The 26,963-nt window shown below is 41.1% G+C and overlaps 1 protein-coding gene across 4 annotated transcripts in view; it reads left to right on the forward strand.

Annotated features, from left to right (window-relative positions):
* The first annotated feature begins 10,476 nt into the window (after positions 1-10,476).
* Positions 10,477-26,963, forward strand: part of NRDE2 (NRDE-2, necessary for RNA interference, domain containing) — a 49,136-nt gene continuing 32,649 nt past the window's right edge. For 2 of the 4 annotated variants that reach the window (XR_008382499.1, XR_008382498.1), the window contains exons 1-2: positions 10,477-10,638; positions 25,923-26,031. Coding sequence is in view for 1 of the 4 variants with exons in the window: in XM_053602665.1 (XP_053458640.1) it covers positions 10,575-10,638; positions 25,923-26,031 (173 nt within the window). In the remaining 3 variants the exon portion in view is untranslated. The remainder of the gene's footprint in view (positions 10,639-25,922; positions 26,032-26,963) is intronic. The other 2 variants (XM_053602665.1, XM_053602666.1) reach the window with 2 other exon arrangements.

Here is a 26,963-nt window from a genome sequence, read left to right on the forward strand (position 1 = left end):
CAAAGTGAAACTGTCTCAAAAAACAAAACAAAACAAAACAAAACGAAAGTCCTCTGGTTAAAAATCACTTTTATCCAAGGTGCTTATGAAATATCCCAGTTTGAATATACCAGCCTATATATAGGAAAGTAAACCTAAGTGGGTTTTTAAATTTTTTTTGAGATAGGATCTCTTTCTGTCACTCAGGCTGGAGGGCAGTGGTATGATCATAGCTCACTATAATCTCAAATTCCTGGGCTCCAGCAATCCTCTCTCCTCAGCTTCCTGAACAGCTAAGACTACAGGCATGCATTATAATATTATGCTATGACTATTATTTTTAATTTTTTTGTAGAGAATGGAGGTCTTGCTATGTTGGCCAAGCAATCCTCCTGTCTTGGTCTCTCAAAGTGCTAGGAGCAATGGCGCCCAGTGGTTCCTCTTAATGATTATTCTAAATGGTAATATCATTATCAAGTGTTGTGTTCTCGAATTTCTGCAAAACTTCTCAAAACCTTACATATTTCAATAGGTTCTTGAGTATGTGAACTGCGAGTTAAGCATGAATGAGCTTGTTTAACTATGACTGAAGATGGATTGCTCAGGATTGGGTCTCAGTATTTTTTTTTTTTTTTGAGACAGAGCCTCAAGCTGTTGCCCTGGGTAGAGCGCTGTGGCATCACAGCTCACAGCAACCTCAAACTCCTGGGCTCAAGCGAGTCTCCTGTCTCTGCCTCCCAAGTAGCTGGGACCACAGGCACCTGCCACAACGCCCGGCTATTTTTTGGTTGCAGCCATCATTGTTGTTTGGAGGGCCCAGGCTGGATTCGAACCCGCCAGCTCAGGTGTACATGGCTGGCGCCTTAGCCACTTGAGCCACAGGGCCGAGCCGGGTCTCAGTATTAAGACATTTCAAAAAAAAAAAAAAAGAAAACAAAAGAAGACATTTCAGATGTAGATGCACCATCCCTCCCGCCCCTGCAACAAAACCAAACAAAACAGAAAGCAGATCAAACCAATGTAATGGCTCCGGCTCTTTTAATATTTTCTTGCTGATATCTCTAATTTCCAAAGGGCATATTTTCTTTCTTTTACTTTAAAGGAACTACCAGAAAATTCATTAAGATTTATTGAGTTAATGACAATTAAGGTTGGGGGGGGGAAGGCAGAAAGAGGGACGGAGGGAGGGGGGTGGGGCTTTGGTATGTGTCACACTTTATGGGGTCAAGACATGATTGCAAGAGGGACTTTACCTAACAATTGCAATCAGTGTAACCTGGCTTATTGTACCCTCAATGAATCCCCAACAATAAAAAAAAAAAAAAATACACATTAAAAAAAAAAAAAAAGATTGAGTTGATAGACCTGTTTCTCCAGTTTGCCTGAGTTCGAGATTGAGGATTCTTTCCTTCTTAAAATGAATGCAGCTTGATTTTACAGGTCTTAGGTAGACCATATTAAAGGTGTCATTCATCATTCAAACTAATTCCTGTACCTTCAGGCTCTGAGATTATGACCTTGAGTGTGTTAATGGCGTCATTGATTCATTCATTCAGTATCATTATTATTGTTGTTATTTTTTTGAGACAGAGCCTTAAGCTGTCGCCCCAGGTAGAGTGCCATGGTGTCATCATTGCTCACAGCAAGCTCCAACTCTTGGGCTCGAGTGATCCTCTTGCCTCAGTTTGTCTATTTTTTTTTTTAAGTAGAAAACAAAACTTTATTTGATGAAAACTTTAAAAGTTCCAGTGTGAAGTAACAAAATAGTTTGTCTATTTTTAATAGAGATGGGTCTTGCTCTTGCTCAGGCTGGTCTCAAACTTGTGAGCTCAGGCAATCCACCTGCCTCAGCCTCCCAGAGTGCTAGGATTACAGGTGTGAGCCACCATGCCCAGCCCATTCTGTATTATTTAGGACTCTCAGTTGCAAGTGATAGAAAGCCAACTTGAATTTGTTTACTGACACATGGAACATATTACATGGATATTGGGCTATTTCCTTGAACCCAAACATAGGAAAGAGGCTAAGCTCCAGGGACAATTAGAATTAGAGTTCCAAAGCCTCTGGGACCTTTCTCTCCAGTTCACATCTAGTTTTACTCTTTTCTCTCCATAGGCAAATTTCCTCTGCTTCTCCACCAGCTCCTAGGCATCTTGACGTCCAAAACACACAATGAGAGACTGGCTTTTCTTTTCCAGTTCTAGTTCCAAAAATGCTGAAAAAGAACTTTGTGTGGCCTGGCTTGGGTCAGAGCTGGGTTGAGCACCTATTACAGGGCAGTCGGGTCACATATCTACACTGACTTATCAGATGGGGGGCTAAACTAGTCAGGCCACATTGTACTGACATGACCTTGTGGATCCAAAAAGGAGGCTGTCAATTCAGCAAAAATAAAAATAAAAAAAGCTTATTTTTTTCTATAATATCCTTCCCCCAAAGTGAATGGGAATTATGTGGGCACTATTTTTTACAGCCTAACAAGTAACTGTCCCCTTGGTAATTCTTTTGTTTGTATTTTGTCTTCTCCTGACTTACATGAACTTTGCTATTTTCTATAGTTTTTAGACCTCACTCATAGCCACCTCTTTTTCATTCTTTGTGAATAGACTGGTGGCCTACTTTACTAAGATTAAGACTGTTCCTTCCTTCCTTCCTTCCTTCCTTCCTTCCTTTTCTTTTCTTTTCTTTCTTTCTTTTTCTTTGTTGTTGTTGTTGCGGTTTGGCTGGGGTCAGGATTGAACTTGCCACCCTTGGTATATGGGGCCAGCACCTTAGTTACTGAGCCACAGGCGCCGCCCAAGACTGTACATTTCTCATCCAACTCCTCGGCAACTAAAATGAAGCTTCTTTTCATACTTCTCTCTTGCTTAGTTTTTTTTTTTTTTTTTTTTCATTTTGGCCGGGGCTGGGTTTGAACCCACCACCTCCAACATATGGGACCAGCGTCCTACCCCTGTGAGCCACAGGCACCACCCATCTCTTGCTTAGTTTTTAAAAAATCTTTTCCTTGCTTTCAGCTTCAGAGAAAAGATTCCCTCATGTCAGTGTCCAGAGGTAATCAAGATCCATGAAGACAAATGCAGGCTAATGAGAATACATCAAAGAAGACAGGACCAGGGGCTCACACCTATAACCCTACCACTGGTAGGCTGAGGCAGGTGGATGCTTGAGCTCAAGAGTTTGAGACCAGCCTGAGCAGGAGTGAGACCCAGTCTCTACTAAAAGTAGAAAAACTAGCCAGGCGTGGTGGCACATGCCTGTTGTCTCAGCTACTTGGGAGGCTGAGGCAAGAGGATTGCTCAAACCCAAGAGTTTGAGGTTGCTGAGATGCCATGGGACTCTACCCAGGGCAACAGATTGAGACTCTGTCTCAAAAAAATAAAGAGAGAGAGAGAGAGAGAGAGAGAGAGAGAGAGAAAACATCAGAGAGTGAGATAGATGCAAAACAGAAACTTACCAGTTTAGAGTGAGTTATCTCTGCCCCAAAGAACAGAAATTGCTTAGAAGTGGTTGAGCAGTACATTCTCTTCCTTTAGTCAATCTACATACAAAGCCAAATCATAATTTGCAACCATCTTCGTTTATTCTGAAAAATCCATGCCATATGCACTGGAAACACCCAAAGTTTACAGATTGAAACAGTAAAATTATAATAAGAAATAGTTAAAATGAGTTGTTTTCTTGCCCTCTGGGGCGGTTTTTCTTTTTTTTTTTTTCCTTTTTTTTTTTTTTTATTGTTGGGGATTCATTGAGGGTACAATAAGCCAGTTACACTGATTGCAATTGTTAGGTAAAGTCCCTCTTGCAATCATGTCCTGCCCCCATAAAGTGTGACACACACTGGGGCGGTTTTTCAATGCAGAGAAGACTACTCAAAAATTTACTTTTAGTTTAGCCTAAAAGTTTGCATAGGTCTAGCAAACTGTGGCCATGGGTCAAGTCATCCCACTGCCAATTTGCATCTTTGAGTTAAGAATGGTTTTACAATTGTAAACACAGGCAAAAATAGAAATAAAAATGATATTTTATGACATGTGAAAATTGTATGAAATTCAAATTTCAATGTAGTTGTGGCAGAGACCACCTGCCCTGCTAAGTCTGAAGTGTTTCCTATGTGACCTTTTTCAGAGAAAGCATACCAACTGGTTTAAATGATTGGTGGTCAGTTTACTAAAGCAACAAATTCAAAACCCAGATTTGTTCTCAAGCCTTTAAAAAATCAGGTGGTTGCACACTTGTGAAACCATCAATATGAATAAGATTCGGAACATTTCCATCGCCCCGAAAAGCTTCTCCATGCCCCTCTGTAGAGTCTCTCTCTGTCTGTCCCCAGAGTGAGGCAACCACTGGTTCACTTTCTGTCACTATGTATTAATTTTTATTTTCTAGGATTTTCGTAAATAAAACTATACGTTAAGCATACTTTGTGTCTGGCTTTTTGTACCCAAAATACTGATTTTGAGATTAATTCATGTTTATCGGGAGTTTCTTTCTTTTATTGTTATGCTTTTTTAAAAAAAAACTTAAAAAATCCTAGTTTAAAAAATTCATGGGACGTGTCAATGTACTTCACAAAAAAGGACAAAATAGCATATGAAGCCCCATGTACACATTAATCCAGCTTCCATCGTTATTAATTGAGGGCTGATCTTTATCCCACCATACCTCTCTACTCCTTAACTCCTTCCTGTATTCATTTGAAGCAAATTCTAGGTGTCATACCATGTCACCTGTAAGTTTTTCAGTACATACATCTAAAAGATAGGGACCCTTTAAAAAAGAACCACAATGCCATTATTATGCCTTTGTGATTTTAGCAATCATAATATCCAGTCAGGGTCCAGTTTTCAACTCTTCCTTACTTATGTAATGTGTTTGTGGGTTTTTCTTTGGCCAGGGCTGGGTTTGAACCCACCACCTCCAGCATATGGGACCAGTGCCCTACTCCTTGAGCCACACGTGCCGCCCTTATGTGATGTGTTTGATCTGGGCAATACTGTTGGTCAATATGTCTCTCAAGTGTCTTTGAATAAGTACCTGTTGTAGTCTGGTTGTGCTTGTGTAACAAAATATCTGAGACTGGGTAATTGATAAATACTGTAATAGAAATTTATTTCTCGGGTGGCGCCTGTGGCTCAAGGAGTAGGGCGCCGGTCCCATATGCCGGAGGAGGTGGTGGGTTCAAACCCAGCCCTGGCCAAAAAAAAAAAAGAAATTTATTTCTCACAGTTCTGGAGGCTTGGAAGGCCAAGATCAAGATGCCGGCAGGTTTGGTGTTTGGTGAAGGCTATTTTCTCTCTCTCTCTCTTTTTTTTTCTGTCACCAAGGGCTAGAGTGCAGTGGCAGTGATCATTGCTCACTGTAACCTCCAACTTCTAGGTGTAAGCAATCCTCCTGCCTCAGCCTCTGGAGTGGCTGGGACTACAGGAGGGTACACCATGCAGTGTTCCTCTACTTTTTGTAGAGGTCTCACTCTTCCAATCCCCCCCACCCCTTTTTTGAGACAGAGTCTCACTCTGGCACCCCCAGGTAGAGTGCCATGGCTTCAGCCTAGCTCACAGCAACTTCAAACTCCTGGGTTCAAGCTATCCTCCTGCCACAGCCTCCTGAGCAGCTGGAACTTCAGGCACCCACCACATCCCCTGGCTAATTTTTTCTATTTCAGTAGAGACAGGGTCTCAGTCTTGTTCAGTCTGGTCTCCAACGCCTGAGCTCAAGGGATTTCCTCCCCTTCTCCCAGACAGCTAGCATTATAGGTGTGAGCCACCACACCCGGACTACTTTCTCTGCTTTTAAGATGGCTCATTGATGCTGAGACCTCATGTGACTAAAGGTGAAAGGGCACAAAGGGAAGAATGTTAGTTCCCGCCAGCCATTTTGTAAATTGCTAAGCCCATTTATGAGGTCTCTACCAAGCCCTCATGACTTAATCAGCTCCTATAGATCCCTCTTCTTAATACTATCACACTGATGATTAAGTTTCAACATATGAATTTCGGAGGGGACACAAATACATACTATTCAAACTATGCCATACTGCTTTGTCTCTTTTGCCTTATTTTTTTCCTGTATAATACTTTTTTGGTTAAAGAAGCCAGGTAGTTTGTTCTCACAGTTTCCCATAATCAGGGTTTTGCAAATTGTACCCCTTGGTAGTGGTTAACCTGTTCCTCTGTCCTCTTAATTTCCTGAAAACTGGTTGTTAGGTATAAAGGAATAAATGTTTTACTTGAAGAATATAGTGTTCTTAAATGTTCAATTTCAGCTTTCAAATTTTATTTTATGACTGTGATAAATTATCAAAATAATTTTTAAGTGGTTTGGAGTAATGTTTGTTTCCATCTATAAAGGTAGTTAATTAAACCCTGTCCAACACAGATATATAATTCTTTGGGATTGGGAAACTACAGCCTGTAGGCCCACCACCTTTTTCTGTAAATTTTATTGGAACACAGTCATGCCCATTCACTTATGTATTTATTGTCTATAACTGCTTTTCCAACACAATGGCAGAATTGAGTAGTTGTGATACTTCCTGACCCATAAAACCTAAAAAAAATCTAAAATATTTACTGTGTGGCCCTTGAAGCAAAAATTTGCTGACCTCTGCTCATTATTTATACGTTTCATTTAAGTTTACAAATTTAATATATCTCTTTCAGGTACCTCAGTTATCTGGCAATGTGTCAATCTTCGAGTATCAATTCTTTTTTTTTTTTTGTAGAGACAGAGTCTCACTGTACCGCCCTCGGGTAGAGTGCCGTGGCGTCACACAGCTCACAGCAACCTCTAACTCTTGGGCTAACGCGATTCTCTTGCCTCAGCCTCCCGAGCAGCTGGGACTACAGGCACCCGCCACAATGCCCGGCTATTTTTTTTTTGTTGCAGTTTGGCCAGGGCCGGGTTTGAACCCGCCACCCTCGGCATATGGGGCCGGCGCCCTACTCACTGAGCCACAGGCGCCGCCCCCGAGTATCAGTTCTTATAAAGCTAATCATTTACACTTCCAAATATGGTAAACTTTAGATTATCTTAGATGTCCTGAAACTCTGCCTAAACTTTATTAAGATTACAGCTTAAAACCAAAGCCTATATCAGTTACTTGATTACACACTTCACATTGTTGTTACAAGGGGGCTTTCTTCTTAAGCCAAATTCTCTTGTTAGGTACACGATATACCTAATATACTCAGGTTCCTTATTATAGAAACATCAGTATTGTGGTTTTGATTTCTTCCTTCCTTTTTTTTTTTTCTTTTTTTGAGACAGAGCCTCAAGCTGTCACCCTGGGTAGAGTACCATGGCATCACAGCTCACAGCAACCTCCAAGTCCTGGGCTCAAGTGATTCTCTTGCTCCGCTTCCCAAGTAGCTGGGACTACAGGCACCTGCCACAACGCCCGGCTATTTTTTGGTTGCAGCTGTCGTTGTTGTTTGGCGGGCCCAGGCTGGATTCAAACCCCCCAGCTCAGGTGTACGTGGCTGGCATCCTAGCCGCTTGAGCCACAGGCGCTGAACCGTGGTTTTGATTTCTTAAACCTTCCACATTAATTCTTATTTTTCTGGGATGGAAAGATATGAGGCACTGGGGAAGAATGTTTCCATCCCAGATTACCTGAAGAGATCTGCTAAGAAAGGCAAATGCTGCCCCAATTAATTGAGCTAATTTAGAGTCAGAGATTTTGGCAGGACCTGAGATATAAAGTTGCAGATATGCAGGGGATTACAGCCCCTACTGTCATTCTAAGTTCCTTTTTGTAAATACTATGTCAGAGATTTCAAAGCTTTAAGGGCTCACAAGACCTAATTATCACTCAGGTCTGCAGCCTTTTCAAGAGTCCATCTGGTCCTTGATTGGATGATTAGATTTGTATCTCTGGTTTCTATTGTATTTCCTGTCTAACTCTAAAGATCATTAGCTCCCTGGGATCCTAAGAAATACATTTTTATTTATCATTTCATTGGCAAATCCTTCACGATGTATCTCCAATATACTACATATAAAAACTTTAAAAAGGGCTCGGTGCCTGTGGCTCAAGCAGCTAAGGCGCCAGCCACATACACCAGAGCTGGCAGGTTCAAACCCAGTCCGCGTCCACCAAACAACGACAACTACAACCTAAAAATAGCCAGGCATTGTGGTGGGCACCTGTAGTCCCAGCTACTTGGGAGGCTGAGGCAAGAGAATCACTTAAGCCCAGGAGTTGGAGGTTGCTGTGAGCTGTGATGCTACAGCACTCTACCCAGGGTGACAACTTAAGGCTCTGTCTCAAAAAAACGAAATAAAACAAAACAAAACTTTAGAAAGGAACCTAAGGCCGGCGCGGTGGCTCATGCCTGTAAATCCAGCACTTGGAAGGCCGAGGCAGGTGGATTGCCTGAGCTTGCAGGTTCAAGACCAGCCTGAGCCAGAGTGAGACCCTGTCTCTAAAAACTAGTGGGGCGTTGTGGTGGGTGCCTGTAGTCCCAACTACTTGGGAGGCTGAGGCAAGAGGATCACTTGAACCCAAGTGTTTGAGGTTGCTGTGAGCTAAGACACGACAGCACTCTACTGAGGGTGACCAAGTAAGATTCTGTCTCAAAAAAAAAAAAAAAAAAAAGCCTAAATGCCTTTAGTACATTAGTATGTCTGACGGAACTCACAAGATATTACTTGATAGGGCCAGGTGTGGTGGCTCACGCCTATAATCCTAGCACTCTGGGAGGCCCAGGCAGATGGTTTTCTTCAGCTCAGGAGTTGGAGACCAGCCTGAGCAAGAACAAGACCCTGTCTCTAAGAAAACTAGCTGGGGGCCAAAAACTGCAAAAACCCCCAAACAAACAACCTCCCCCGCCCCAAACTAGCTGGGTGTTGTGGTGGGCTCCTGTAGTCACAGCTACTTGGGAGTCTGAGGCAAGGGGATCCCTTGTGCCAAAGAGTTTGAAGTTACTGTGAGCTATGATGCCACAGCACTCTACCAGGGGCAAGAAAGTGAGACTCTGTCTCAAAAAAAAAAAAAAAAGAATTACTTGATGGGGCGGTGCCTGTGGCTCAGTCGGTAAGGCGCCGGCTCCATATACTGAGGGTGGCGGGTTCAAACCCAGCCCTGGCCGAACTGCAACAAAAAAATAGCCAGGCGTTGTGGTAGGCGCCTGTAGTCCCAGCTACTCGGGAGGCTGAGGCAAGAGAATCGCTTAAGCCCAGGAGTTGGAGGTTGCTGTGAGCTGTGTGATGCCACGGCACTCTACCGAGGGCCATAAAGTGAGACTCTGTCTCTACAAAAAAAAAAAAAGAATTACTTGATGACCTGTAATGCCTGTCCACCATCTTATTTCTCCATTTGTCTTAAAAGGGTTGTTTACAGTTTGTCCTATCAGAACAATAATAAAGCGATATATTGCATTTGGTTGACAAGTCTCTAACATCTTTTAATCTATTGCAATTTTCTGCCCTTCTAAAGCCATTGGTTTGCTAAAGAAATCCAGTTATTAGTTTTCTGTAATTTCCTGCATTCTAGATTTGGCTGATTGTTTTTAGGTGTTATGAAGCTTTGAAATTGTTCCTTTGGGCTGGTGCCTGTGGCTCAAAGGGGTAGGGCACCAGCCTCATATGCTGGAGGTGATGGGTTCAAACCCAGCCCAGGCCAAAATCTGCAAAAAAAAAAAAAAAAGAAAGAAATTGTTCCCTTATCCTCTATATTTTTGGTAGCAGGCTTGATTAGATTCAGATTCTTTATTTTTGTCAAGAATACGTTATGGGCAGGTTAAATGTATTTTGTAAGTATCAAAGAGTTTTGAACTTGATAGGAACTTGGATTTTCCCATATTCCTAGAGTATTAAAAATGGCAACCTGATTGAAGTTTGTATTCACATGGCTTTGAGTCATACTTGTACTCACAACTCATATAATAGCTAATTACAGAGGGGACCAAAAATTTTTATACAAATTTTAAGAAAGGAAAAAAATATTAAAATTGTAATGCTCAATTCACATTTGACTTCTGCATTACAAGAGATACAAGTTACAAGATAACAAACGATATTTGTATATATTGGGTATTACAATTGTAACAGTTTCTTTCCTTGCTTGAAATGTGTATACATTCTTCTGGCACCTTCTGTATGTTAAATGCTTTTCACGGGCCAGACCCCAAAGTGTTTCACAATGTCTGAAATAACTATCTTCACTCAATTTTCTCCAACATTTTTCAGGTGAGGCAACCAAAGCTTAAAGCGTTTGATCAGCTTCACCAGCAAGCAAGAGATGGTGTGAATTCAGGGAATCCTAATTTCTTGATCTCTTTCTGCTCTGAATAAATCCGTCTCCCAGTTTCCGCATTTCCGGTTCTCACAGGGTGTTAACCCTTAATAGGCCGCCCCTCCTTCCGCCGCACCCCGCCCCGCCTCGCCTCGCCCCGCCTCGCCTCGCCTCGTTTCCAAGCCATGAAGCCCCGCCCCCGTGGTCCCGCCCTTCCTCTTCTGGTCTGGAGTCACGCCCGGGCGAGAGCCTGGAAAACCACACTTCCCAGCTAGCACCGCGGGGGTGAAGGCCTCAGACCCGCGCTCGCGGGCTAGCGCCATTCCTGTGGAGACAAACGGCAGTGCGGCCTGTGATCATGGCCCTGTTCCCGGCCTTTGCGGGGGTCAGTGAGGCCCCAGATAGCGGGAGCTCCAGGAAGGGTAAGCATACAAACGGGCGGGAGAAGGCAAAGAGCGGGCTTAAGAGGCGGTTTCTCAGGCCCTGGTCTCGGCCCTTGCCTTGGATTTGTTTATTCATTTGTATCCCAGGGTTCTCTGCGACGCTGCAAAGCCTTCTGGGAAGGGCTTCAGGCCTGGTTCCAGGTCTGCGGATCAAAGGCTGCTGCAGGGGTTGTGGAGGTGTGAAGAAACAAGGGGCAGATGCTCTGCAGCGGGGACCTCTGTATTACTGTGTTGTTGGATCCCATTCTTTATTCAAGCCTCACTTTACCTTTAAAATGGGAATTATGATACTTAACATCTCAAGGAGAAGCCTGATGCAAATGCTGAATATTTTTATTACATATTCCTTCCTTTCCTGTTTTTCTTATTTCTGAAATGGTTGTTAGGTTAGTATCTTTTGGCTGGCCTAGAGCTAAGGGTTTAAGGATGCAATCATTTTCTCTTGAAATGGGCACAACACCTAGTGAAAACAACTTTTATTTCTTGAGGATCTAGTCCGTGTCAGGCTTTACATATTTTATTTAAGATCCAACATTTCAAGATCGCTGCATTGATAAGAATTTAGTCTCACAGTGAATTCATTTAGGAAGGAATTAATCCAAAATCATGCGCAATTGTGTCTGACACCTCTGCTATATCCTCTCATAGGTCCTAGACTTCTCTTTTTTGTAACACTTCTCATAGCTGTGAGTAATTTCTTTCTTTCTTTCTTTTCTTTTTTTCCTTTCTTCCTTTCTCTCTCTCTCTCTCTTTTTTGGCAGAATCTCACTATGTCGCCCACGGTAGAGTGTTGTGGAGTCTCAGCTCACAGCAACCTCTGACTCCTGGGCTTAAGAGATTCTCTTGCCTCAGCCTCCCAAGTAGCTGGGACTACAGGCGCCTGCCACAACACTCAGCTATATTTTTTTTGTTGCAGTTGTCACTGTTGTTTAGCAGGCCTGGGCCGAACCAGCCAGCCTTAGTGCATATGGTCAGCGCCATAACCACAGTGCTATAGGCGCCTAGCCTGTGAGTAATTTCTTATGTAGTTGATGTAATTGTAGTATTCATTTACTAGACTGTAACCTCCAGGCGGTCAAGACAGTGTTTGTCTGTTCGTTGTAGCATATTTGGCTGTTACGTACAAAATATATGTGTTCAATAAATAATTGTTGGATGTGTAGACTAATAATAGGTACGTAATAATTATGCATTGCCTAAGTGCGCCTTGAAAAGTGTACAATATATGGAAGTTGTAGATGGTACAGGTGAACTACAGGAATAATTATTTCTAATGGAAGGTTCTAAGAAGGGTTTATTTAGGAGCTAACTTTTGGGATGTCTCTTTAAGAGGATAGGTAGGATTTGGACAAATAAAGAATAGTGGAAGGGCATCTCAGGGCCTTCAATGTACTGCAGAAAAAAAGCGTGAGACCTGCACAGAGAACTGTGAATAAAACGTAAATACAGTGCCATAAAGAGGAGCCTTGGGAAGTACGGTTGGAGCTGGTAGTAAGGAGGAATGTGGCCTTCAAAAACAGGTGAAGGGTTTATCCTTTCATTTTGGGAGGGGGAAATTGAAAGTTTGTAGGAGAGTGTTACTTTTGTCATTAATCTTAACAGTATTTATTGGACATCATCTGGACAGCCAGCATCAGGAAATATATGTAAAAGTGCTCTTTATAAAGCACTATCTTTAAAAAAAAATTAAACTCAACAGTAGCACTCATAATGAAATTAACTAATTTTTTGATGTTATTTATTTACCAATGTTCAAATTTCTCAAGTTGTTTCAAAAATGGCCCTTTACAGTTGATTTGTTAAGTCAGCTTCCAAAAAAGATACAGCATTGGGGGTGGCGCCTGTGGCTCAAAGGAGTGGGGCGCTGGCCCCATATACTGGACGTGGCAGGTTCAAACCTTGGCCCTGGCCAAAAACTGCAAAAAATAAAATAAAAAAATTTAAAAAGTAAAAGATATAGCATGCATTTTGTGGGTATGTCTCTTAGGTCTCTCTTTTTTTTTTTTTTGGTAGAGACAGAGTCTCACCTTATGGCCCTCGGTAGAGTGCCGTGGCCTCACACAGCTCACAGCAACCTCCAACTCCTGGGCTTAGGCGATTCTCTTGCCTCAGCCTCCCTAGTAGCTGGGACTACAGGCGCCTGCCACTACGCTTGGCTATTTTTTGGTTGCAGTTTGGCTGGGGCTGAGCTTGAACCCGCCACCCTCGGCATATGGGGCCGGCGCCCTACGGACTGAGCCACAGGCGCCGCCCAGGTCTCTTTTAATATAGAACAGTTTTTCCTTGTCCTTCATCTTTCCATGTGATTGGTTTTAATTAATTTTTTTGTGTGTGTGAGACAGAGTCTCAAGCTGTCGACCTAGGTAGAGTGCCATGGCGTCATAGGTCACAGTAACCTCAAACTCCCAAGTAGCTAGGACTAAGGTGCCTGCCACAACTACCGACCATTTTTGTTGTTGTTGCGGTTGTTATTGTTGTTTAGTTGGCCCAGGCTGTGTTCAAACCTGCCAGCCTCCGTGTATGTGGCCGGCGTCCTACCCGCTGAGCTACGGGCACCATCATGTGATCGATTTGTTGAAGAAACTGGGTCATTTGTCCTGTAGGTACTTCCCACTAAATCCTCATGGCGTTATTTAACATATTTCTCTATCCCAATATTTCTTGACAACTGGTAATTAGATCCAGAGAATTGAATAGATTCAGGTATAATTTTTTGTTGAAAATTCTTTATTGGGTGGCGCCTGTGGCTCAGCTGAGGGTGGCGGGTTCAAACCCAGCCCCGGCCAAACTGCAACAAAGAAAATTAGCCGGGCCTTGTGGCGGGCGCCTATAATCCCAGCTGCTCGGGAGGCTGAGGCAAGAGAATTGCGTAAGCCCGAGAGTTAGAGGTTGCTGTGAGCTGTGTGACGCCACCTACCGAAGGGCGGTACAGTGAGACTCTGTCTCTACAAAAAAAAAAAAAAAAAAGAAAGAAAATTCTTTATTGAGGGTGTTGTCCACTTGCTGTTGAATCACGTTGGAAGAATGTGCCGTCTAGTTTTCTCTCTTAATGGTATTAAGATCAATCAGTGAATTACAAGGCTGATCATCCATTATGAAGCCCATTAACCTTTCACCTAATGATTTTTGCAGTCATGTGTGATTATTGCTTAGGTCATTATTTCATTGAGGTTGCAAAATGGTTATTTTCTAATTTTATCTTTCCTCCTATATTTATTAACGTGAGCTTTTTTTTTTAATAAAGAAGAAAGGATGAATACCTGATTCGTTTCTTTTGTCAGTTTTCAAAATAATGAGTTGGGTGTCCCAGTAACTTCTAGAGCTGATCAGTGAGGTGTGTTTTTTTGTCTTTGTTATGAACTAATGAATTTAATATTTATATTTCAATCTATTGCAAGTAGCATTTTTTTAATGCTCAAATTGTCCCATCTTTGGCTAATAGGCACTTGATTAAATTGGTGCCTTTGGCACGGCACAGTCTTATTTATTTATTTATTTATTTATTTATTTATTTTTTGTAGAGACAGAGTCTCACTTTATCGCCCTCAGTAGAGTGCTGTGGCATCACACAGCTCACAGCAACCTCCAACTCCTGGGCCTCGGTGATTCTCTTGCCTCGGCCTCCCCAGTAGCTGGGACTATAGGCGACTGCCACAGTGCCTGGCTATTTTTTTGTTGCAGTTGGCCGGGGCCGTGTTCGAACCCATCATCCTCAGTATATGGGGCTGGTACCCTACACACTGAGCCACAGGCGCTGCCCTAATTATTTATTTATTTTTTTAGAGACAGGATCTCAGTCTGTCTTTCAGGCTAGAGTGCAGTTCCCTAGTCATAGCTCACTGTAACTTTGAATTCTTGGGCTCAAGTGATGCTTCTGGCTCAGCCTCCCAAGTGGCTGGGACTACAGCTGTGCACCATCATACCCAGCTAATTTTTTTATTTTTTATTTATGTAGAGATGTCGTTCTTGCCCAGGCTTTTCTGAAACTTCTGGCCTCAAGTGATCCTCCCTCCTGGACCTCTCACAGTGCCTCTCACTGACACAGCCAAGCCAGTCATCTTTAATAGCTTACTTTCTGTCGTAAGAGATATCTGAGCCTCATCACTTATGTATTCTGTTAGGCCTGGAGTTGGCCATTTCTCCAGAGAATGCTGGTTTCTTTTCATGGAAAATGGTACGCGTATATTAAAATCATAAACAGTATTAGGGGTATTATTGCTACCGGGTTGTCATTACTTGTAGACTTTTTCAGTGGACGGAACCAAGGAGAGAAAACTATATCAGGAATTCATACTTATATTTCCAGTCCAAATTTAAGATTAGGAAATTTTTACTTGTTTGTTTTAATTTATGTGTATATTTTCATATATTTAGAATAACAATGTGATTGATACTAATAGTTTCAGATTTTTTTATGTTTTTTTTTGTGTTCTTAGGGCATATCTCACAGTGGATATATCGTCTAATTTTTCTTAAAAATTTTATTATTTATTTATTTATTTGTTTTTATTTTATTTTTTTTTGGGCCGGGGCTGGGTTTGAACCCGCCACCTCCGGCATATGGGACCGGCGCCCTACTCCTTGAGCCACAGGCGCCGCCCTATTTATTTGTTTTTAAAGATGGGTTCTCACTCTTGTCACCCAGTCTGGAGTGCAGTGGCTCAGTCATAGTTCACTGCAGCCTGCATTTCCTGGGCTCGTGCAGTCTTCCCACCTTAGACTCCCAAGTAGCTGGAACTACAAGCATATGCTTCCCTGCCTGCTAATTTAAAAAAAAATTATTTTTATTTTCTTTAGAGATAGAGTCTTGTTATATTGCCCAGACTGGAAATTATTGTGTTTTAAAATCATTTGAAATAATTTTTTGTGGTTTTGCCACCAGTTTGATGTACAATTAGATATATTTGTTGCATTTGGTTTCACTTGTTAGAGGTTGCTTTTTTCCTTTTGATTTGATTTTTGTTTTATAATGATGTAAAATATTTATATAGTTCTAAAGTTGAAAATGTATATCAGGTGTATTCAGAGAAAAACTTCGATCTCTGTTCCTCCAGCTTGTTACTTTCCTTCCCCTACAGATTAAAATTTTCTTTAGTCAGTGTTACGTAACCATTGCTCCCCCTTATTGTGAGCAGCTGCATTTCCCTTCTCTCCTGTAAGTGCATGCTTTCAGCATTTTGCCTTAAATCCTGGCAGTCACTCTACAGTAGAATATAGAGATCCTTCTCGTTTCTTTAACTGGTACACATAACTCCATTGTGTGGCTGTTGCATACTTTATTCAACTAGTCCCCTATTAAGGACATTTGGATTGTTCCCAGTCTTTGTTATAAATAGAAACACTGTACTTTTTGCCTTACACCATAAAATGTTATAAAAAATGTTAGTGTTGGTAGTAGTGGATGTAAAGGTTCAATTAAAAAGACATTAAACTCCTGGACAGGAAAGACAAGAATGAGTTAGGGGACTCTGCTCTCTACTGTCTTGGTTTCTTTAAGATTTAGGCCAGAGTCTGGTGTGGTGGCTCGCTCCTGTAGTTCCAGCACCTTGTGAGACTTAAGATAGGAGGATTGCATGAACCCATAAGTTCAAGGCTATCGTGAACTATGGTTATGTCACTGCACGCCAGCCTGGGAGATCCTCTCACTAAAGGAAAAAAAAAGGTCAGGATTTAGGTCACATTCAGTAAGGGGTCTGGCAGGGCTGTATTTAGCAACATTCATTCTTGCCACACCTGGGTAACGGAACCTTCGTTGTGTCAGCAGTAGCAGGGAGCCCCAGTGTCTGATCCCTCCTGTTCTTGAGCCTTTTTTTCCTACCCTCAGTTTGTATATATTAAGATTGTGTACCCTAAAACATTGTTTTTATTTATTTATTTATTTTGAGACAGAGTCTCACTTTGTCACCCTTGATAAAGTGCCATGGCGTCACAGCTCACAGCAACCTCTTACTCTTGGGCTTAAGTGATTCTCTTGCCTCAACCTCCCAAGTAGCTGGGTCTATAAGCACCTGCCACAATGCCTGGCTATTGTTTCCTTGCAGTTGTCATTGTTTAGCAGGCCTGGGCTAGGTTCAAACCCACTAGCCTTATATGTGGCTGGCGCTGTAACCACTGTGCTACGGGCACCGAGCCTAAAACATTGTTTTTGAAAGTCAAATATTTGAACAGAATTGAGATGGAAGATGGCATATCAGTTTATTTCATCTGCATAACAATGTGAAACAGGTATATTTGCCATATTTCTGGAAGAAACTAAATTTATCTTTCCCCCCCAAACCTCTACTTGTGGCATCTACACATCAGGAAGTGGCACCCTAATTCACTAAAGCCAAAACTTAGACATGTACCTTGACTCCCCATTCAGTTCTTCATCTAGTCCTTCCAAATAACTCTAACATTTGTTAGTTTTTCTCTAGTTGCACTACACCTACCTAATTTTTGCCGTCATCATTCCCTGGATTACTACAACAGCCTCCTACAATAGTCTTCCCACCTTTAGACCTACCTTTACTCTGTGAACCATTCTCCACGCTATAGCAAGAATTTCAAAATGCTTTATTTAAAAATAATGTGCCATCTTTTTATGGCTGTAAAGTATTCCATGGTATACATATCCACATTTTATTTTATTTATTATTTTTTTTTAGAGACAGAGTCTCACTTTGTCGCCCTCAGTAGAGTGCCGTAGTGTCACAGCTCACAGCAACCTCCAACTCTTGGGCTTAGGCGATTCTCTTGCCTCAGCCTCCTGAGTAGCTGGGACTACTGATGCCCGCCACAACGCCCAGCTATTTTTTTGTTGCAGTTTGGCCGGGGCCAGGTTCGAACCCACTACCCTCGGTATATGGGGCCGGCAGCCTACTCACTGAGCCACAGGCGCAGCCCCCATATCCATAGTTTATTAGTCCATTGATGGGTTGATGGGCACTTGGGTTGATTCTACATCTTAGCGATTATGAATTGAGCCGTGATAAACATTCTAGTACCAAAAAAATAAATAAAATAAGATGGAGACTTTACATCTTTTCTATTAACTTGAAAGGAGTTGACATTCTCATTAATAAAGTGTCACAAGAATGGAAAAGCGAGTATCCAGTGTATTCAATACTAATACGAAACCAGTAGATGAAGAACTATAGGCTCACACAAGAGAAAAGCAATTAAATTCAAGTGCAGGGGAGGTGGGGAGGAGACAGGGATTGATGTGCTCTCACCTGGTGGGAACAATGAAAGGGTACATGGCACACCTGGGAGAAGGGCTCAGCTACAACTTGGACTTTTACCTAACAGACACTAACAATGTAACCTAATTGTACTCTCATGTTAATCTGAAACTAAACAAAAAAGAAAAGAAAAAATATGCTGTTTCACTGGTAGATGCTTTAAAAATATTAACTCAGTGAATTTACATAACAACTCCATGAAGTTCTGTGCTGTTGAAACGTAGGCACAGAGCCAGTAAGTAACTTGCCCAAGGTCACATGGTTAGTTAAGTCACAGAGATAGGGTTTGAATTAAAGCAACTTGGCACTACTAATATGCTGCTGGCTATTTCCAACACTAGATAGGATTTTGTAATTCTTGCTCAGAAGCTGACAATGTGCCCATTGCTTTTAGGGGAATCCCACACTCTCTAGCATGTTTTTGAAGACCCTACCTCTCAAGCTTCATTTGCCCTCCACCTCAGTCCTCGTGGCCAAGTCTCGATAATTTATTGCTGTTTCTCAGAGTCATGCTTTCTCACTTTTAGACCTTTGTGTAAGCCATTTCCTCTGCTTAGACACTTCCTAGGGGTATATTTGCTTAACTCTTCAGCCTTTCTATCTTAGCTGGGATGTTCTCTCAGAAGGTTTTCCTTCATCTATACTTCTCTTAAATTTGGGACCCTAGTTATGTGCTCTCATTATTCCCTATATATTTTCTCTGTCTTGGCATTTGTCACATTGCATGTGAGTGACTGCCAATATGTCAGCGTCATGAGAGTAGGGTTGGGTTTGTCTTGTTCTTTGTGCATTCCTAGTACCTAGAACAGTGCTTGGCTCTCAGTAAAACTTACTAGATGAAAGAAAGAGATCCTGAGAGATTGTTTTGTTCAGAGTTGCACAACTAAGAAACAATAAACCCAATTTGAAGAGAGGTCATTCTGACTCTAGAACTTCTGTTACAACTGTGCTATGATATTAGGATGCTGGAGTTTTGCTTATTTGAATATTACCCTTGGAATTCATGGGCCTCTTCAAATTGTAGGTTAACTCCCATGCAGGGCTGGCTTTGGTCAGGTTCTCTATAATTATCACCTTAAACATAGTTCTCAGTCATGTCTGCTGGTGCTTTTTGTACAGATAAGTTTGGGCTCCCAGATCCTTTGTCAGAAATGAGGGTTTTGATCAAAATGAAGAGATTGACTTATTCTTTTTAAAGGAACAAACTTCATTGTAATATATAACATTTATGCTAATTTGTTTATATAGTTGGCCCTAGAAAGATTTTTGAATTATTATCTCTGGAGAGGCAGCAGTTAACTCTGAGTTTAGTTAAACAAACTAGTTATCCGTGCTATTTTGTTATAATAGAATGGTGAATGGATAATTGGATAGTTTATCCAGTTATAATTCAAAATCTTTTCATAATAGTTCCTTCTATCTAAAGTAGAATTGAATTAAAGCATTTTCTGTAGTGATGGAGAAATAAATTATGTAATAAACATATCACAAAAAATATTTCAGCTTAAATATTCACCAATGACTTATTTTCTGCTGAATTACCCTGGAAATTTGTACATGCTGTTTCTACCAGTTACCTATTTTTGTTAGGCATTAGTATTAATGTTTTTTTACCCAATGCTTTCACCTTTTCTTCCTTTCTTAGATGTGTGTATGTGTCATAAAATGTATGGCAGAGTATTAATTTCCAGGCAAGTTCTAACCAGTGATTAATTTACTAACCTGCAAGGCAAACAATTTGTTAGCCAGTGGGGTTCTCTGTCTTAAACCCTAGGTGTTTGCTGCCTGCTGATCTTCTCTGTAATCTGTTACATCCTACTTAGTCTAGGCACAGTTATCTAAAAACAAATTTAATTTATCTGTAAATTATGTGAGGATTTATTATTGTAACTATTGGAAAGGACTTGGCAGTCTGATTAATAAAGCATATTTTATTCTCAGATAACTTTCTTCAGGATTCTGTTTAACTAAAGTCGAATTTAACAATCCAAATGTATTATTTGAACAGTTAAGGTTTGATTATAAGCACCATGTAAGCAGACCCTTTCTTGTTCACCAATGTTCCTCTAATACCTACAATGCTTGGGCACATAGTAGTTACTCAGTAATTTACTTAATGATTAAATATGCATTTGCAATGAGGAATAGAAGCATTATGAGAGCTGTACTTTATACTTAGATAATAGGCTTTTTTTGAAGATCTCAAATTTCTTCAGTTTGTTTAGCCAATTAGGTGTGGATATAAAGATGGAAAGATACAATCCACATCCTCATCCATTTTTTTATCTATTCAAACAATATTTATCAAGTCTGCTTGCTTTGTGCCAAGGCACCATACCAGGAGTTGGGAATACAGAAGTGAGTAGTCATTGCCCCTGCCCTCATGGTGCTTATGGTTTGGGGAGGAATAGATAGGAGCAGGGAAGGGAGCTGCAAACTTGGATACAAGAGTTGTAAGCCAGTTGGTGTATTTGTTTGACTAGCAGAATGGCTTTTTTTTTTTTTTTGGTTAATTTTTTCTATTGCCCCTTCATGTAGTGTTACAGTAACCATTACTAATCTGGTTTCTGTAAGGATTTGAATTGTTGACTCTTGGTTTAGAATATAATGGGAAGACTGACATAGATAATGAGATTGAAGTGAAAATTGTCACAGTGGCCCCACGTACCATTGCAAGGAGATTTTAGTTGAGAAAGTGAAGCACTATGGTGTGGTAGAGAGAACTGGATGAAGAATCACAAATCCAGTTTCAAATGTATGCCCTTACCTCTTTGGGTCAACAGCTGTTGATCTGTAAGTGAGGGCTTGGTATCTAGGCTGTGCTCTGCTGAGCCTTCTCAGACCCACCCCTTCCTTCTCCACCCCCAACCAGAGCATGCCTGCCTTTTTAGTTGTGCATGTTAGACATCTCTGAAAGATTTTGTTTAAAGAGTGAGTTCCTTTTTAAAGGAGGAAAGGCTTGAAAATATGTGAACTAGATGATCTCCAAAATCCTGCGAGGCCTAGCATCTAAAGATTATTACTTCTAATATTCCATCCATGTTCACTGCTGTTCGCTGTTTTGGTATACTACCAAAACCCCAAACAAAACAAACTTAACTGTCAGGTGAAAACACTTTTCACCCCAATAGAAAGTCATTTGGTTGAGATGTAGGTCACACAGGGTCTATGATGATTCAGGTTCAAAACTTGAGAGTTGGCTCAGCCACATACACCTGAGCTGGTGGGTTTGAATCCAGCCCGGGCCTGCCAAACAACAATGACGGCTGCAACCAAAAAATAGCCGGGCGTTGTGATGGGCACCTGTAGTCTCAGCTACTTGGGAGGCGGAAGCAGGAGACTCACTTGAGCCCAGGAGTTGGAGGTTCCTGTGAGCTGTGAGGCCATGGCACTTTACCCAGGGCGACAGCTGGAGGCTCTGCCTCAAAAAAAAAAAAAAAAAAAAGACTTGAGAGTTTTAGAGATCAGACTGAGCAACATAATGAGAGCATTCTCTATGAAAAATTAGAAAAATTAGTCAGATGTGGTGGTGCATGTCTGTAGTCCGAGTTACTGAGAAAGTTAAGGCAGGAAGATCACTTTAGCCAAGGACTTTGAAGCTGCGGTGAGCTATGATGATAATGCCACTGCACTGCATTCTAGCTAGGTTAGGCAACAGAGTAAGACACTGTCTCCAAAAAAAAAAAAAAAGCCAAGAATTTTAGTGCTTTTATAATGATTCTTTTCACAGTGGTCCCATATGTCAAAGCTTCAACTGCGTCCTTAAAAACCTTTCTGTACCTTCTGATGGACTTTGAAGAGTCACGTACTTGATGTTTTGATGTGAGGGTACAAACAACTAGGTTACAGTGTTTGCATTTGTTAGGTAGAGTCCCTCTTGTAGTTGTTTGTGTCCCTTGATGTCTGTATTTCTTTACATTTCCTTCCATTTATCATCACTATCTACAATATTCATGTAAAAATATACTAGAATTGTTTGAGAGCACCTTTCCCTGCATAATGTTAGTTTCATGCTTTTCCTTTGTTCATGAAAGATCTGATTATTGTGGAAATAACTGTGATCTCAGTGAACAACAGGAGCTATTTTCACCTGTCTCTTGCCAGGAATTAGGTTGAAGGGAGGGGAACAAACCTCAGAAGGAAAAAGGAGATGGCAGAAGAAAGATTGCATGAAGAATTGTTTAGCTGCAAATTACTTAATCCCTTGAATTGTTTAACTACAAATTACTTAATCCCTTAGTTTCGTCTTCTGTAAAGTGAAGATCATAACACCTTTCATAGAGATTTGTGAGGATTAAAAAATGTAAAGAATGTAAGTGCTTAGCATGGTGTTTGGGCACGGAAGTTAGAATCTCTCTGTTTTCCTTTCATTGGTACTATTTAAGGTACCTTTTCCTCCTTTGGAATTTTCCTTCCCCCCTCCTTTTCTTTTTTCTCACAAATAATTGTCGAACACCTACTGTATGCCAGGCATTGCCCAAGGTGATATAGGAGTGAAGAAAACAAAGTACCTGTCACCAAGGAACACACATTCTAGCCTCCGCTCCTAAGATACAATTACTGTAATGGATTAGTATCCAGAATATGTAAAGAAGCCTAGATCTTGGTAATAAAAAAACAATCCAGGGTGGTGCCTGTGGCTCAGTGAGTAGGGCGCCAGCCCCATATACCAAGGGTGGTGGGTTCAAATCCAGCCCTGGCCAAACTGCAACAAAACATTAGCTGGGTGTTGTAGTGGGCACCTATAGCCCCAGCTACTTGGGAGACTGAGGCAAGAGAATCGCCTAAGCCCAGGAGTTGGAGATTGCTGTGAGCTGTGATTCTATGGCACTCTACCGAGGGCAACATAGTGAGACTCTGTCTCTTAAAAAAAAAAAAAAAAAGACAACCCAGTTTAAACTGGGTAAAGGATTTGAATAGATGCTTCTCTAAAGAAGCTCTCTGAATGGCCAATAAACATGTGAAAAGAAATGTTCAATGTCATTAGTCATGAAGGAAATGAAAATCACGGCGCCTGTGGCTCAGTGAGTAGGGCGCCGGCCACATATGCCGAGGGTGGTGGGTTCAAACCCAGCCCCAGCCAAACTGCAACAAAAAAATAGCCGGGCGTTGTTGTGGCGGGCACCTGTAGTCCCAGCTGCTCGGGAGGCTGAGGCAAGAGAATCGCGTAAGCCCAAGAGTTAGAGGTTGCTGTGAGCCGTGTGACGCCACGGCACTCTACCTGAGGGCGATACAGTGAGACTCTGTCTCTACAAAAAAAAAACAAAAAAAACAGGAAATGAAAATCAGAACCACAATGAGATAACACATCACACCTACTAGGATAACTGTAATCAAAGACAGTAACAAGTATTGGTGAGGTTGTGGAGAAATTGGAATTCTTATGTATTGTTAATGGGAATCTAAAATGGTACGGCTACTTTGGAAAATAGCCTGAAAGTTCCTCAAAAAGCTGAATATGAGTTACCATATGACCCAGCAATTCTTGCTGCTCCTAGATATCTACCCAAGAAAAATGAAAACACATATTAAAACTTGAACATTCGGCTCGGCGCCTATAGCTCAAGCAGCTAGGGTGCCAGCCACATACACCAGAGCTGGTGGGTTCGAATCTGGCCCAGGCCTGCCAAACAAAAGAAATGACAACTACAACCAAAAAATAGCCAGGTGTTGTGGCAGGCGCCTGTAGTCCCAGCTACTTGGGAGGCTGAGGCAAGAGAATTGCTTAGGCCAGGAGTTGGAGGTAGCTGTGAGCTGTGATACCACGGCACTCTACCCAGAGCGACAGCTTGAGGCTCTATCTCAAAAAAAAACAAAAACAAAAAACTTGTACATTCATAGCAGCATTATTCATAGTAGCCCCAAAGAGGAAATAATCTAAGTGTCCATCAACTGATGAATAGGTAAAATGTGTTATATCCATAAAATAGAATATTACTTGGCAATAAATAGGAATGAAGTAGGTATACAAGCTAAAGCATGGTCAAACCTTGAAAAGATTGTGCAAGTGGAAGATTATGTATTACATGAGCTCTTTTATACTAGATGTCCCAAAACAGACAAATTTATAGAGATAGAAAGTAGATAAGGTTTGGCTAGAGGTGAGGGGCCTGGGGTGGGGGATCAGGAAGTGGGTGACAGGAATTGACTGTTAATAGGTATAGATTTCTTTGGGGGATGTAAAAATATTCTCAAGTTATGGAGATAGCTGCCCAACCTTGTAAATATACTAAAAACCATTTAATTCACTTTAAATGGGTGAACTTTATGGTATGTATTTTATATTTCAATACAACTGTTAAAAATGCGGGTTTTTATTTTTTTAACTTTTTAACTTGTATCTTCAGACATTTCGTGGGTTCTTTCTTAGCATATGAATATGCTGTGGCTCCCCGAACTAAAACAAAACAGGACAAAATACAAATTCCTCCGTAGGCTCCCTTGCTACTGCTGTTCCATGTTTCTTTCTTCCCTTCACAGGTAACACTCCTGAAAATTAGAAAAGAAGTGATTTAGAAGTAGTTCATTATAGAAATTTAGGAATTAGGGATAAGTAGAAAGAGAAATGCTAGACATTTAATATACCACCCAGCAATAAACATTACCATATTAACATTTATATGATTTTAGCATTAAAAATTGATACCTTGGCTCGGTGCCTGTGGCTCAAGCATCTAAGGCGCCAGCCACATACACCTGAGCTGGCGGGTTCGAATCCAGCCCGGGCCTGCCAAATAACAATGATAGCTGCAACCAAAAAATAGCCAGGCATTGTGGTGGGTGCCTATAGTCCCAGCTACTTGGGAGGCGGAGGCAGGAGAATCGCTTGAGCCCAGCAGCTGGAGGTTGCTGTGAGCTGTGATGCCACAGCACTCTACCCAGAGTGACAGCTTGAGGCTCTGTCTCAAAAAAAAAAAAAAAAAAGAAAATTGATAACTTGTGTTTTATTTTCAAAGAGGAGTACTGTTATTTTATTTATTTATTTATTTTTTGAGACAGACCTCAAGCTGTCACCCTGGGTAGAGGGCTGTAGTATCACAGCTCACAGCAACCTCCAACTCCTGGGCTCAAGCGATTCTCCTGCCTCAGCCTCCCAAGTAGCTGGGACTACAGTCGCCGGCCACAATGCCTCTGGCTATTTTTGGTTGCAGCTGTTATTGTTGTTTGGTGGTCCCGGGCTGGATTCGAACCCGCCAGCTCAGGTGTATGTGGCTGGCGCCTTAGCCACTTGAGCCACAGGCACCGAGCCAGGAGTACTGTTATTAAGAAAGGTTTGTTGGCTCAGTGCCTGTAGCACAGTGGTTACAGTGCCAGCCATATACACTGAGGCTGGCGGGTTCGAGCCAGGCCCGGACCTGCTGAACAACAATGACAACTGCAACAAAAAAATAAATGGGCATTGTGGAGGGTGCTTGTAGTCCCAGCTACTCGAGAGGCTGAGGCAACAGCATTGCTTAAGCCCAAGAGTTGGAGGTTGCTATGAGCTGTGATGCCATGGCACTCTACCTAGGGTGACAAAGTGAGAATCTGTCTCAAAAAAAAAAAAAAAAAAAACAGATTTGTTAAGTTAGTATACTAAGATAGAACTTGGAATATTTTTTAAAAGATGTTAATCTCCTATAATAACTAACATGAAGTATGGTGTGCTTTTATGTGTGATTTGATCTTTTAACTTTTGGGAATTGTCTAAGTCAAATTTGAAGCCATTGAAACCTAATGCATTGGAAGCATTCATGCTTTTTAGACAGTGTGGATGGAATACACAATAATACCTTGTTGCCTTTTAGGCCACACTTGTTATGTAGCTTTTGCTAAAGCTACAGCTCAATGTCACAAGAGGATTTCTATGTTAAATATTTTAGAGTGTGTTAAAGCACCTTGCCCTGTGAAATAATAATTTCATGGATTCCATTTGGTTTCTGTGGATTATTTAAAATGTCTGGCTGATGTTAGCTGTGAATTAGCAGCCATAAGATATTTCCTGCTTTAGAATCATATTGAGCTAATTTCTTTGTTTTTTTCTCCCTTTCGTATGTGCAGAGTTGGACTGGCTAAGCAACCCAAGCTTTTGTGTTGCATCTATAACGTCTCTGAGACAGGAGAGAGAAACAGCTAGAGACCTTGTTTCTGAAGGGTCACCACAGACAAGGTATTTTTTTTTTTTGACAGATGGATTTTAGTTTTTGTCAGTATACTGTCTATAGCTTTGTTTAAACGATGTTCCATGGAAAACCTTGTGATAAAAGAGCTACGTAAAACTTCCTTTTACTTAAAATAGTGATGTGATCTTTGACTGTTTTCCCTTACCTCACCCTTATAGATGATTTCTTTTTTTTTCTTTGCATCATAGCAGTAAATTCATGACACAATTAGTGCCTATAATTAGGCCATGAGGGAAATGGCAACTTTGTGATTGTTAAGTAACTGTATTAACCACATTAGTAACCTTTAGAATATTATAATTCAGATATTTTGGTAGCTGCATTTTCAACACTTTTGTAAAAGTAGAAAGAGGTCATAACATAGGGTAAAATTTCACAAAAACTTCAAGGAAAGCAAAACAGTACACATCTCTACCTAGCTGTGAAAGAATTTTGTTGTAGATCATTGAACTGAGATGTTTTCTCACCAATTTAGAGTAGATGGTCTCATTAATAGGGTAAATACCCTGTGAAACCCTGTACTCTAAATGCGTGAGACGCTGTTAGAAATTTAGAGTAGTTGATGGGTGACAGGGAGTTTACAGATATTTAGTAATAAGGAAGAAGAACTCATTGTCACCTTTAAAAACAAGGACTACAGTGAAATCTTTTTTTCCTTTTTTTGCATTAAGGACATGTTGGCATAATATGTGGTACAAAGCATTATATTTGATAATAGGTTGCTTTCTTTTAAAGACATCTAAATATGAGAGTATAAGTTTATATAAAATCAGAATTTCTTCACTTGTTTTTATTTTAGATCTAATTCTTAAGTGTCTAAGGTGAGGTGTAATTTAGGAATATGCTGTGTAATATATGGGCAAATAGTAAATCTGTGTGAGCATTTGTAGAGTTCCTTATTACACATTTATTTACTTAC

The sequence above is a fragment of the Nycticebus coucang genome, chromosome 9 (genome assembly GCF_027406575.1).
Source record: "Nycticebus coucang isolate mNycCou1 chromosome 9, mNycCou1.pri, whole genome shotgun sequence".
NCBI classification, from domain to species: domain Eukaryota; kingdom Metazoa; phylum Chordata; class Mammalia; order Primates; family Lorisidae; genus Nycticebus; species Nycticebus coucang.